This window comes from Aphidius gifuensis, linkage group LG2 (genome assembly GCF_014905175.1).
Source record: "Aphidius gifuensis isolate YNYX2018 linkage group LG2, ASM1490517v1, whole genome shotgun sequence".
Lineage (NCBI taxonomy): Eukaryota > Metazoa > Arthropoda > Insecta > Hymenoptera > Braconidae > Aphidius > Aphidius gifuensis.
Genome location: NC_057789.1, coordinates 20713981 through 20727959, shown reverse-complemented (window position 1 = coordinate 20727959; position 13979 = coordinate 20713981). Strand labels below are relative to the sequence as shown.

Sequence of the window (13979 nt, the reverse complement as noted above, 5' to 3'; positions counted from 1 at the left end):
AAAACATTTTTTTTTATTATCAAGATCAACTCATACGATAACAGATCAAATGGCTGTATTTACGACATTATAAAAATTTACAGCACATAGACTTTATTTTTTGTTTCAATATCAGTTCAATTTTGACGTGGTTTTCGGGGTCCACCCAAAAATTTTTTTACACAAATATTAAATCCATTTTTCGTGAGAATGACATCTTGTGGAGTATTTAATTCAAGGAAACCTAATAAATTGAAAATAATGAATTTAAGATAACATTGACATAATTACTGTGAATAGCATCCACAACGTGAACAGGAATTGTATTTTTTCCGTTTCTATCTGTCAATGTCATGCCCTAAAGATTTTCTATTCCAATAATGATTTTAATAACCTTCTTGTTACCTCTTTCGGTTTGTTTAACTATCTTTTTTTAATATCAAATAATTCAGCATGACTCATTTCCAAATTTCATGTGGTAAAGATGTTGATGTTGTCATCATCATTAGGAACAGATCGGCCTGGTTGCTGTTCTTGATTGTGTACTTTAAGCTCTTGTTGTTCTCGTTCTTCTGCCTGGTGTTGCTCTTGATTTTCTCCTACATGTTGTTGTTGTTCTTGATCTTCTGCATGTTGTTGTTGTTCTTGTTGTTGTTCTTGATCTTCAGCCTGGTGTTGCTCTTGATCTTCTTCTCCATGTTGTTGTTCTTGTTGTTGTGCACCTCTTTCAGATTGACAACCAGTTATGTGGCCATCTGTGTCTACTTCTAATGCATTGAGCCTTGCTTCATTTTCTTAAAAAATATAGTGTTTTTTTTTGTTACAATAATTTAATATTCGAATTCATTTTCCTTATTCATTCATTCCATAATGTATTAATTATAAAAATAATAAATAAAAATTTAAATGAAAATATACATTTGTATATTAAGATACATATGTAATACATTTTATCGGTTAAATTATAATTATTATAGTTGACATACCATTTTTAGCAAGAATCTGTGCATGATAAAATTTTTATCATATTCAACCATTAATTTTCAACGAATATTTTTCTTTCTCAATTATTCAAACGGTATTATGGTGGTTGAGCGTGATTCAACCCAAAATATCAAAACGAACATTATAAATAGTTACTTATTTGTTATTAAAATAAATTAACTTGAATAAATTAATTGAATTTATTTTATTTTTTTAAATTTTATTTTGAATGTGTCAATTTTTTTGAATTTTTTCAAATAATGTTTTGTTTTATGAAGTTAGTACATAGTAAATAGTGAAATAATCAATACATAAAGAATTTTGTTTTTTCCAAACTGTAAATATACCAATATCATTTTAAATTTATCAAAGCTATTACCCTAGATTCAAAAAAAAAAAATTTATTTTCGTTTTCAATTTTTTAGGCATCTTCGAATTACATACCCCACAAGATGTCATAATCACATAAGATGAATTCAATGTTTGTGTATCAGCTAGTTAGAGTTTCATTTGTTAAACTATTGGGAAACGCACTGTGGGCGTGGCCAATCGCTGTAAGCAGTTGGCAAAAAAAGAAACTAATGACTTCCAGTCAAGTATATCCCATTAGCATAGAATTTTATTGTTTTAAAAAAAAATGTTATTAACTATTGAGCATATACTTTCATGGGCACGAAAAACGAATTCCTCACGAAATTTCCTTGAAGAAAACCGTATTATATATGCGGAACATATTACGAGTATTGGTGTAAAAATTGATTCAAGTAATGAATATCATGTGTTTGCCACTTGTACACGGAGAGAATTTCCGATATATTATCAAAATGTGATTTTACTTTGACAGGTTGTTGTTTGTCTAACCTCGAAAATGCATAGAAACTCAGATCTCTATTTCTCCTGGAATAACTGTTGCACCCAGAAACGTAAAGTCTTGTTTTTTTTTTTTTTTTAATCAATTTTGGTGAAAATTTTGTACCAGACATTTCAAACTATTTGTAAAAATATTATTTGTTTAATAATTTAGCATATATACTGTGTATGCCACATACGAATGACTGGAAGAGGTAGTTTCCAGAAATTTACCACCAGACGTCGTGGTGAATTGTGCGTTTCCCAATAATCATTGCTATAAATAAAAAATATTTATCTGGTGCCAAAGCAACATGTTGAGCTAATAACAAATTTTATTTCACCTGTATTGGATGATATTATACTGAGTTTTAATAATAATCTCAATAATTCACCAAGTGCCATGATTGTAAATAAATAAAATCAATTGTGGTGCATGCTTACTACCTATGTGGACCAAGTTCAAAGAATATATTCGAAGAATAATTTCACCAGGTATTAATGTGAATTAATAAAGTTTTCAACTATGTTAATGTTGTTAATCGAGAAATAATGTGCTAATACAGATTAAAAACAAATAATTAGCTGGTGTACGTATTACTGTTAATAATATAACACAATGTTTACATGTTAGGACCAATGTATCTATCAATGCATTATTATGAACCACTCAATTAGTTGATGTTGAACCAGTTTGTGGTGACAATAGTTGTAACATGACATTTCTGCCAGTTATCTTCTCGGACCGCTTGTTACCGCCATTTTACCTGTAAATTGTCCTTTTTAACAAATCAAACTAAAATCCAATAAATCCAACATAATAATAATAATAATTCGTATCCAAAAACATAATAATTAAAATCAAGGGTTTTCAAATCACCTTAAAACCGGAAAAAGGCCTAACACAATCTCGCGCTCAAAACACAATCATACCTGGACAATTACACAAATAAACAAATGAATAAAACAACCGAAACAAGCAATCTAGAGGAAAGCCGCAGGGTCGCTCAGTGTGTGGGTTTTAGTAGAAGGGCCGGATAAAGCTGTTATAATTAATTTTACCTGAAAATAATAATAAATAAATAACCCAAAATAATAACAAAAGAAACACCATTAATTCATTTTACTTTATATTTATTTACCAAACAAACTCAAATATAAACGCAACTCAAATAGCCAACGTAACTCAAAATACTAATTACTAATCCATATTTATCTCAAAAATCCTATTCTAAAGGGGACCGCGTCCAACAAAATATTAATTATTGATTAATAAACAAACTAATTCTAAATATCAAAAGTATCGAAAGTATCATGGTCAGCTCGAGGATCCGCCTTGAGTTGATCATCCAAAAACAAAGCTAAACAAAAGGTAACACATGGTGGTTGATCCACCATGTTCAACATACCAAAATAACCTCAAACTCACCGTCGCCAGACGACTGGTTAAAACAGAGGTCCAGTCAGTCTGACGTCTCAAAGACAAGAGAGCGAGTTTCTCCTCACTAATTATTTGAATCTATTTTTAATACCGAAAAGAAAAGGGGGATTTTCCCTACGCTAGTATGACTTGATGTTGATGGTGTCGCTAGTTGAGGAGTCGGACCCTTGTCTATGTGGCTTAGCCTTTAAGGCAACGAGAATCGTTACATAGTGTATTCACACTTTTAATACTACATTTGTGGGCCATCGAGATTTGCGTAATATGTGTAAACATCTTCGGCGTGTTGCTATCATTTAAAATAATAATAATTATTGAAATTGATAACGCTCGTCATTTAATTTCTTTGGCGACTTGGTATTTTGAATTGTTCAAATAAATTGCATTAATTTCATTTGTTGAAATACCAATGAAAAGCAGTAGCTAAAAAAAAGATGAAGCTAAGGAATTAATGCAGCCAAAAAAATTAAATGGTAAGCAACATCAATTCTTTAATAATAATATGATTTATTTTGATAAATTAAAATACCAGAAGAAAGGAGTAGCTAAGGAATTAATGCAGTCAAAAAAAATGAATTGTAAGCAACATTAATTTTTTTTTATATATAAAGTAAATATAATTTATATTTGAGTTATTTTTTTTTAAATATGAAGTAAATTTTATTTATATCTGATTATTTAGAAAGATATAAATTGAATTTATTTTGTATTCAAATACATTTTTCCAAAAAATCTTCCTCAAGTTGATTACATTTAAATCTTTCATCTTCAAATTTTATAGTTAAAATTGCAAAAAATAAATATATATCATTTTTTATTTGAAATATAATAGCGAATATTTGGTTATTTGTAATAAATTATTTACTAATGATTTTAATCACTAATAATAAAAATTATTTGTTATATATGTGCAGCTGAAACGTTTAACTGACTAATGTTCAGTTGAAAAAAAATTTTTTATTGACTATACTTATACTACTTACAAAAATTTACAAAAAAAAAAAGTAAATCGAAAATAAATTTTAGTTATATCTTTTTACGAATTTATATAACGTAAATTTTTAATTTACTTTATAATTTTGAAAAATATAATTCAAATATGAATTATATTTACTTTTTATTTAGAAAAAATATCAATTAAATATAAATTGAATTTATTTTGTATATTGATTATATCTATATCTCTAATTTTTAAACTTCATAGTTGAAATTCTAGCAATAAAATATATAATATTCAATTGAAATATATTGACAAATACTTAGTTATATATGTGCAGCTAAAAAGATATATTTTTAGATGAATTATAAAAATAAATGTAAAAATCTATGTTTCATAAAAAAAATCTCACGACTTGATTTGATCAGGATAACTACAAATTATTCAGGAAAGATAAATATTATTAAAACATAATATAACTAAAAAGTAATATATGCAGCTGAAACGTTTAACTGGCTAATGTTAATGAAAAAAAAAATTTTTTTAATGTCTATTTACAAAAAAAAGTGAATTGTGAATAAATTTCAGTTATACCTGTTCGAATTTGTATACAATGTCACTTTTAGATTTTTTGAGGTAAAAAGTATGTGTTTTATAGTTTAATTGAAACAAAAAAACAAAATATCATGTTTAATTCATCAAAAAATACTACATTGTTCACAATTGTCACAAAAACAATATCAAAAATTAACAACAACAACAACAACACTAACACTTGCAACAACAAACTGTCATTTACAAAGAATTGAGCATATATTACCAGAACGTTAGAGGTATGAGCAGCAAATCAAATGAAATATTAACAAGTACGAACATAGACAACTACGATATCTTTGCATTCACTGAAACATGGTTAAACAGCAATAAATTATTCAAATTTTTTGATATTAATAAATTTAACATCATCAGAAAAGATAGAAACTCCCTCTATAAGTCTAAAGGAGGAGGAGTCTTACTAGCATTCAACAAAAGTATAATTGTTTCAGAGTTAGACTTACCTAATTACATACACGAAAATTACACCTGTATTGAAGTAGTTGGTGCTAAAAAAATAACTAAGCATCAAACCTTACATTTACTCTCAACATACATACCACCAAACTCTCAACTTGTGAATAATAATATTTATGAATCACTCTTTAATGAACTAGCTGACTATCTAGCAAAATTAAACACTCACTTTGTTGGATGGGTGAATATACACGTCTTGAACAAAGACTAGATAATATGCAACACATGCTAGTGGAATGTTTTGAAGAAATAAAAGAATTAAAATTCAACAATACCCACAGACACTGAAGGTCAAAATCAAGATCAAGATCCAGATCATATGCACAATCTGATAAATATATATGCTTTTATCATCATCAATTTGGTAATAAAACTAATCATTGTGTACAACCTTGTGCACATGTAACAACACCACAGGAAAATCAATTTGTCTGCCACCAATAAGAGCAGTTGATGAAGTCATGATGTTGCTTTTAAACCAGACGTGTACAAAGAACTTCGACTACATATATACGACAAGGGAACACACCAGAAGTTCCTCATAGACTCTGGATCCATTGTATCCATCATACCAAGCAGTACAATTAAAAATAAAACACAGTCTGAATTAAATTTATACACAGCCAATTGTTCCATCATCCACACATATGGATCCAAAAATTCAAAACTAAACCTGAACTTGAGACGAGAGTTTAATTGGCCATTTATAATTGCAGATGTACAGGCAGCAATTATTGGTGCTGATTTTCTCACACATTATGGACTCCTCATCGATCTGAAAAACAAACAATTAATTGACATGACAACAAAATTAACAACAAAAGGAGAAATAATTACCACAAACAACATCAATATATCCACCATCAACACGTCAACCCCATACTTTCATCTTCTTGGAGAATACGTAAAAATAACCAGACCTTTCACCAAGACAAACACTAACAAACCTGGTTATACACATAAAATAATAACTATTGGACAACCAGTTGGTAAGAGATGTATAAAATTAGCTGGTGAAAAAGCTGCTGCAGCGAAATCACAAATTAATGAACTACTTGATGCTGGGATCATACGACCCTCAAGTAGTCCATATGCTAGTCCAATACATTTGACACGTAAAAAAAATGGTATGAATGGAGCCTCTGTGGAGATTATAGAAAATTCAATAGCATCACACAACCTGACAAGTATCCACCACCAATAATACAAGATTCATTCCCTTGCCTGGATAAAAAGAAAACTTTTTTAACATTGAACTTAGCAAAAGCATATCATCAGATACCTATGGACGAGGACGACAGCAAGAAGACAGCAATAATAAATCCTTGGGGTTTATTTGAGTACACTGTGATGTCATTCGGTCTTCGTAATGCCTGTCAGACCTTCAAACGGTACATTGACTCAGCCTTCAGGGACCTTCAGGGACCCAGGAAGGGAACAATCCAGAAATGAAGAAAAAAAAATAAAACTGATATATAATAAAAATAATAAAAACACAACTAAAAATACATTGATAAAAAAGAAAATTACAAAAATAACAAATTTAAAATTAAACACAATATGGTAAGTCAAAAATAAGAAATGAATGTAACTTACATAAAAAATTAAATTAAAAATCGAATACAGTTGTAATATCCTGCGGTAAGCGCAGAACTTGTTTTAATTTTAGATAAATGATATTTTATAAAATTATATATTCAGGGTACAATTTGTGGAGCTCGCGACACTAGCGCATGCGCACTAATGGTTTCGCACACATTCACACACACACACACACAAACAAATTTAAACATAAAATAAAATATGAATTATGAGGTGGTGGCGAAACTTTACTGGGTAAAGTTATGTACATACAATTTGTGTATGAAGATAAAGATTGGAGATCGAATAAGATCGATATAAGCCCAATCAAACATTAACTGTCAACTTTGTGGTGCTGTTCATACTGCTAAACATGAACAGCAGTTGCCAAATATAGAGCAAACACCAAAGGCTCGATTCTCAAACTCAAATCAACTTCAAGATATCTACAACAATGTTATTACCCAGGGAGTAAGGCCAAAGACGTATCGAAATGCCTAATAAAGGAATTGAAAAATGGACGAATCCAACTGGAAACAACATCCAAGAAGGTAGGAGTCCAAGTTGGCTTCAAAAGCTCGGCTTTCATTCGTAAAATAGCCATCCAACATGTCAATAGACGAATCCTCACATGTGACATGATGATCCTGAATTACTACTTAACTGCTCAAACTGTACCAAAATATCACCGGGAAAAGGTAATCCTAATCATGGTGAGATCTGCGTCATGGAATTCGTGATCTTCAATGAGTTGATAAATGAAGAAAGAACCATAACTCCAAAAACTACGAGAACTTCCAAGACTTCGAGAACTTCTAGACTCGACCGATAGATACTAAGTAAAAATGTAATCTAGAATTAAGATAAAACTTCTAGATTCAACCACTAGATACCAAGTAAAAATGTGACCTAGAATTGAGGTAAAATATAGACGTAAATAATAACGGAATTAGACAATAAGCCTTCCGTTTACGTACACTGCGTTCCCTGAACGAAAGGTTTTACTGTGGGGGTGTAATCTGTTGCGGTAAGCGCAGAACTTTTTTTAATTTCAGATAAATGATATTTTATTAAATAATATATGTATTCAGGGTGCATTTGGATATAGCTCCCTAGCTCTATCTTATGCATTATAAAGGTAACATTCAAGGGGGCAAACGCATCCCCGAGCACCCCCGAAGATTCCCGACCTACTCCACCGTCAGCTTGTGCTATTGACCCAATATATCGATCAGTACACTGGGATCTTTCATCCCATGACCACCAGCTCTAACTGCTTCAATATTTGCTTTAAAATTCTTAGAAAATTTCTCATATTCACCAGCAAAAAATCGTAAGTTATTTTATTCAATTGTTTTATTTGATTGATTTGTGAGCAAATTATTGTAATTTTATATAACATTTAGTTATATAATTTATTAGCTAAAAAGAATTTCAAATACGACAATATTACGTTGGAATATCGTCAGACCGCATGGTAAATAATTGTGTCTAATTTTTGCCAATTTATTTATTTATTTAAAAACTACAAATCAATGAAATAAATATTATTTAAAATAATATATCGATTGGTTTTTTTTAACCACGATTGTTGGTTAAAATTTATTAATTATATTAAAAGTAAAAGAACGACCACATGGTACAAATTTGTATCTTGGTATCAATCGCCAATACGTAGCAAAGTGTATTGTTGCTGTTTAGTTTCACGCCACGAAAAGTGATCCTACCGTAGCATTTTAGTGTAATTTTAGTGTTAGAATGAGAGCTTAAATTTATTGTATGTATCCGTTGTAAATTGTACACAGATACATTTATATAATATTTTTCCATAATATCTACATAAATATATGTAAAGAGCAAGATAAATATTCTATCTGTGATAAAATAATTACTGTAACGAGTCAGCGACAAACCAATTAAGGTCAAACCGAGGTCACGTGCACAATTAAGGTCCGCGTCAGGCCCAATATTAACTAGCCGTTACTTAGCATACATATTATTGGTAAAGTTGTGGTAAATTATAAATAAATTTGTTTAACAGTATATTATTTGTTCTGACTCAACTTTTATAAATTATTTGTATTTAATTGGTGCACTATTTTCGCGTGTATTTCAGGTTCCTTTTTACCTTTCCTTACATTACGCTAATTATCCCTCTACCTTTCTAATGTATCTCAAGTAAGCAGGATAAACAAGGTTAATTTAATTACATATCAGGCAGGATTATTTTATAGGGCAATATTGGGTTGTCTAATAAATAATCCAGCTACGATATTTCACAGTGATACAATTCGGGCACGAATTATAATTAAAAGTAAAATATAGGAATGGAAAAACGAACGAGGAACTGGTAAAAAATTGACGATGGATATATGTGATGAAGAAGACAAAATAAGATGTATTTTTTCTTGGAGAAGCTGCAAATAAATATCGTGGATTGATTAAGGCACCGTTGTCAATAAAATGTATAAAACAAAAAGAAAAAGTATTAACATATGATAAATTATTAAACATTCAAGTTAAACAACTCATATATGTGACCACTGAAGGATTAGTGAGAAAAGTTAATAAACAATACCCGTCAATAAATAATTATTTAATAAAGAAATTATTAATAAAGAAATAATGATACCAGTAGAAGCTAATATAAAATTCGAAGACGATGAGGAAAATGAAAATATAATAAAGATTAATTTCGAATTGAAAAAATACAAGAAATCATCTACCAAATAATTCATCTGCAGGTAAAATTATTTTAGCAAAAAAAAAAAAAAAAAGACAATTTTTTAATGCTGATAATGGTATTACATAGATATTACCGCAGTCATAATAGCAATGAATAAAGTAGAATTTATATATGCAATGACAGGACGGTTATTAAAAAAAAGAAAGTAAAGATAGTAAATTTACTAAAGAAAATGTGGAAGGAACAAACAAAATGGATTATTAATTTTTAGTTGTAACAGTAATAATTGTAACGATAGAGAATAAAATAAATTTGTAATCACGAATTTCAATGAAAAAATTGAAATTCCCTAGGCCGGGCAGGCCAGTTGCTTCCGCGACTGTTTCATCATTTTTTTTATTTAAAGAAAGATAAAATTTTTTTTATAATAATTACAATCGGTGGAAATAAAATAATGGAAGTGAATAATGTAGCCATAATATTTAACTGAAAATAATTTTAAAAATAATATTTTTTGCATGGTTTTATCATTTATTTTTTCTTTTTGATTTAATATTCCTTTGAGCGATATATCATAAATTAAAACTGCCGGATTCGGTGATGAATAGTTTGTTTCTCTTATAGTAAAATCAACAATTTCAGGCAATAACACTGTTAAAAATCTTGGTATTTTTAAAACACATTTTTATCCTTTTACTAAGCCAAGTTGCGGCAAAAACTTCAAATTTTCTGCGAAACACCAAATTACCAATACTTTCCTGGTAGTTGTACGAACAAATATTTAAATTTACCAAATATATAGTAGGTTTACCAATATTATAGGGTTTTGTAAATTACCAACTACATTTGGTAATTCATGATTACCATCATATTGTAAAAATCCATAAGAATATAGTAGTTTTACCAATATTATAACTTCATAGTACGGTTTGGAAAATTACCGACTCCATTTGGTGATTCATGATTACCGTTTTATTGTAAAAATACATGAAAATATTGTAGTTTTACCAGTATTTTAATTTCTTAGAATAGTTTGGAAAATTACCAACTACATTTGGTAATTCATGATTACCATTTTATTGTAAAAATACATGAAAATATTGTAGTTTTATCAATATTATAATTTCTTAGTATAGTTTGGTGAATTTCCTACAACATTCGATAATTCATGATTACCATTATATTGTAAAAATCCATAAAAATGTGGTAGTTTTACCAATATTATAACTTCATAGTACGGTTTGGACATTACCAACTACATTTGGTAATTCATGATTGCAATTTTATTTTGAAAATGCTTGAACATATTGTAATTCTACCAATATCATAATTTCTTAGTATAGTTCGGTGAACTTCCTACTACTTTTTGTAATTCGAGATAACCATTTTATGGTAAAATTCCATAAAAATATGGTAACTTCATCAAAAAACTTGCAATTTTGTTTTCATTATCGAACTATTGTTGATGACATTTATCTCCGATTGGCCAGGCGTGAAAATATTCATTGAATATTATATAGTATTTTTAGAGGAATAGAACATAAACTTAAAAAAAAAAATATGTTTTTCAAAAAACAATATTTATGTGAGTTTCGGCTAATTGAAAAAAAAAAAAAAATTCTGGTAAAAGGATTAAACCCAGGCGTACCACATGACAACCTTGACTTTTACCAATGAGCTATAAATTTTGTTACGATTTGTTCTCAAAAAATAAATAGGAGTGGTCAGTTCGATGCAGAAAATGATGAAATAGAAAAAAAAGAGATCGACTATCGGTAAAAACGTAAAGAATCACCCCCAACTTTTTTCTGCTGATATCGTCTCGTTGCAAACCAACCTGCCTGCACATACCTGGCACCAACTTGGACGTGTACGTTACTCTGCAGTTTTTTCAAATAACTTGCTAAATAGTTACTTCGAGAGTGAATAACAAGTAAAAAAGTAATAAAGTTTTAGTGCTGCAAAAATATTTGTTATGATCATAAATTATTTGTGGCTGTTCTTCAATAATTGTTCAAGGTAAGCTACTTAACATTTAAAATTATATAAGCTTTTGTCATAGTCACTTTAGAATATTCGCTTGTAGGAGAGTCATTTATTACTGACATAATTTAAGTTCATTTTGAATGTTTGATGGAAAAAACCATCAATTAGATACTTTTTATATCAATTCAAGAAGATGTTTCACAAAGTTGACGTGCGCAAAATTTTATTCTCGAATAAATTCATCATGAGAGTTTATTTACTTTAAAATTAATCGATGAAAAGAATCTTTCCTTAATAATGAATGAAATTGAAATATTATACAAATTGAAAAATGATTAAGAGTATTAATATAATTCTATAAATTTATAAAATTTTATATAAAAATATTAATTGAAAACTATGAGATCTTGACTAGTTTCTGGAAAATTTCGAGCGCGGCTCATGGCGTCAGTGCTGAACAAAAGGCACCGTGGTTTTAGACATTAATCAATCACAACTCCCTGTTATTTGTCAAGTTTTGACTAACTATCTTCTATCGTAAGTAGTGTAGCTATAGGCGTTCTATGACAGAGGGAGGTCGAAAAAAGGTAGATCGGCGAGGGGACAGGGGAATGAGACCGGTAAAACAGAGATGGTAAAGAAATTTTTTACCCTCGGTCGGTAATACAGATTTTGTCATTTTAAATTGCGATGTCCGATGTTCCCATGTAGTATGTGTTATGTTCCCATGTAGTATGTTCCCATGTCTTATGTCCAATGTTCCCATGTTACCATGTAGTATGTGTTATGTTCCCATGTAGTATGTTCCCATGTCTTATGTCCAATGTTCCCATGTTCCCATGTCCCATGTTACCATGTAGTATGTGTTATGTTCCCATGTTCCTATGTAGTATGTGTTATGTTCCCATGTTCCCATGTTCCCATGTGTTATGTTCCCATGTCCCATGTGTTATGTTCCCATGTCCCATGTTCCCATGGCGCTGAAAAATGTAAAAAAGTCATAGGGGTAACAAAAAAAATAAATGAATTATTTAATTTTTTTATATTGATCAATTTTATTAATTATTATCTACTAGTTAAATATAATTCTCTCTCAGCATTTAAAAAAATAGAATTTCGTTATTATATTTTTTCTTTTTTTATATATTATTCTTCTATGGCAACATCATTATTTTGTGTACTTGAAACTTCGTTAGTTTCAGTATCAGATTCTTGATTTACATCCATCTCTTGATCTGACTCATACGTAACACTGCAAAGTTCTACAACAAAAATTAAAAAATATAAATTAGCATTCATATTACTACCTTTTTCATTATAATAAAGAAATATTTACTCACCAACAGTTATAGTTGTACCATATCGATCATCTGGTATCAATGAATATTTTGCTAGAAAAAATTTATATATTGACATAAATATTATAAAAAAATATATCAGAAAAAATCACACAAATTATTACCTCCAAGTGATGGGAATATTATGAAATGGTCCAACTCATCCATAGCCAAGTCAGACTCATCTTCCAATACTGTACTATTATCATTTGCCTCGTTAGCAGGAATATTGTCTAAAAGCATGAATTTATTATTATCAGTGGTACTTAGAATCTTAATTTTTATAAATAAAAAACAAAATACATACCAACTCTAAATCGTGGTCTTGCATCTAAATCATCATCATCATACATTTGAAAACCGCTTAGTCTTGGAAACATAGTGCTAGCTATTAAACCTCTGAGAATAGCTTCAATATGATATTTTATCTAATAAATAAATAAATAAATAAATTATTGAATTATATTTGTAAAATATTTATAAATAAATTACTAACCAATACTAAATTTCGGTGGCGCATTGGAATTAGTTGAGCAGGTGAGTTGTGCTTTTTTTATTTTCCATTTTTTTAAATCTTATTAGCCCTCATATTAATTATCATGTTAGCGTAATAACTACTTAAACCTTTTTACATGATCTAGAATTTTTTTATATTTTTGTTTTTATCGAACATATTTAGCCCTCATATACACGGAGAAAAATAAATTGTAAATTTAACATTTTTTTTTGGCAATTGTGGAATCCATAACGATTTATTTCAAAATTTATCTTTTTTTTTTTAAGATTTACATCAAAATTTAAAAATTTAAAAAAACATTTTTTTTCTGTGAGTTTCATATTTCTATTGGGTAAAACTTGACAATAAAAAATGTTAGAAATTGATTTATTTATTCGACTTAAAATAAGTTTAAATTATATTTTTTAAAAATGCGAATATTATAAATAAATGCCGTAAATTATGCAAAAAAAAAACACCAACAATTTAAATATTTTTTCGGTAAAGTATGTAGCTTTAAATAATAATCCGCAAATTGAACCCTGCCGGCGACTTCTTCTGACTCGATTAAAAAATTTATATTTTTTTTACATTTTCCTAACACTTTTCTTAACTACAATATATTTATTAAA

At 28.9% G+C, this 13979-nt stretch overlaps 1 protein-coding gene and 1 long non-coding RNA gene across 2 annotated transcripts; both read right to left on the bottom strand.

Moving 5' to 3' along the window:
- Positions 1 to 450: 450 nt before the first annotated feature.
- LOC122850506 (ataxin-8-like) lies at positions 451 to 2217 on the bottom strand. Its single transcript, XM_044149641.1, has 2 exons — positions 2157 to 2217; positions 451 to 773 (listed from the first exon to the last, which is right to left on the bottom strand). The coding sequence occupies exons 1-2, from the start codon at positions 2215 to 2217 to the stop codon at positions 451 to 453; spliced, it is 384 nt and encodes a 127-aa protein (XP_044005576.1).
- Positions 2218 to 12669: 10452 nt separating this feature from the next.
- LOC122849492 lies at positions 12670 to 12996 on the bottom strand. Its single transcript, XR_006373568.1, has 3 exons — positions 12977 to 12996; positions 12855 to 12905; positions 12670 to 12776 (listed from the first exon to the last, which is right to left on the bottom strand). It is a non-coding gene; the product is annotated as an uncharacterized LOC122849492 (long non-coding RNA).
- Positions 12997 to 13979: the final 983 nt, after the last annotated feature.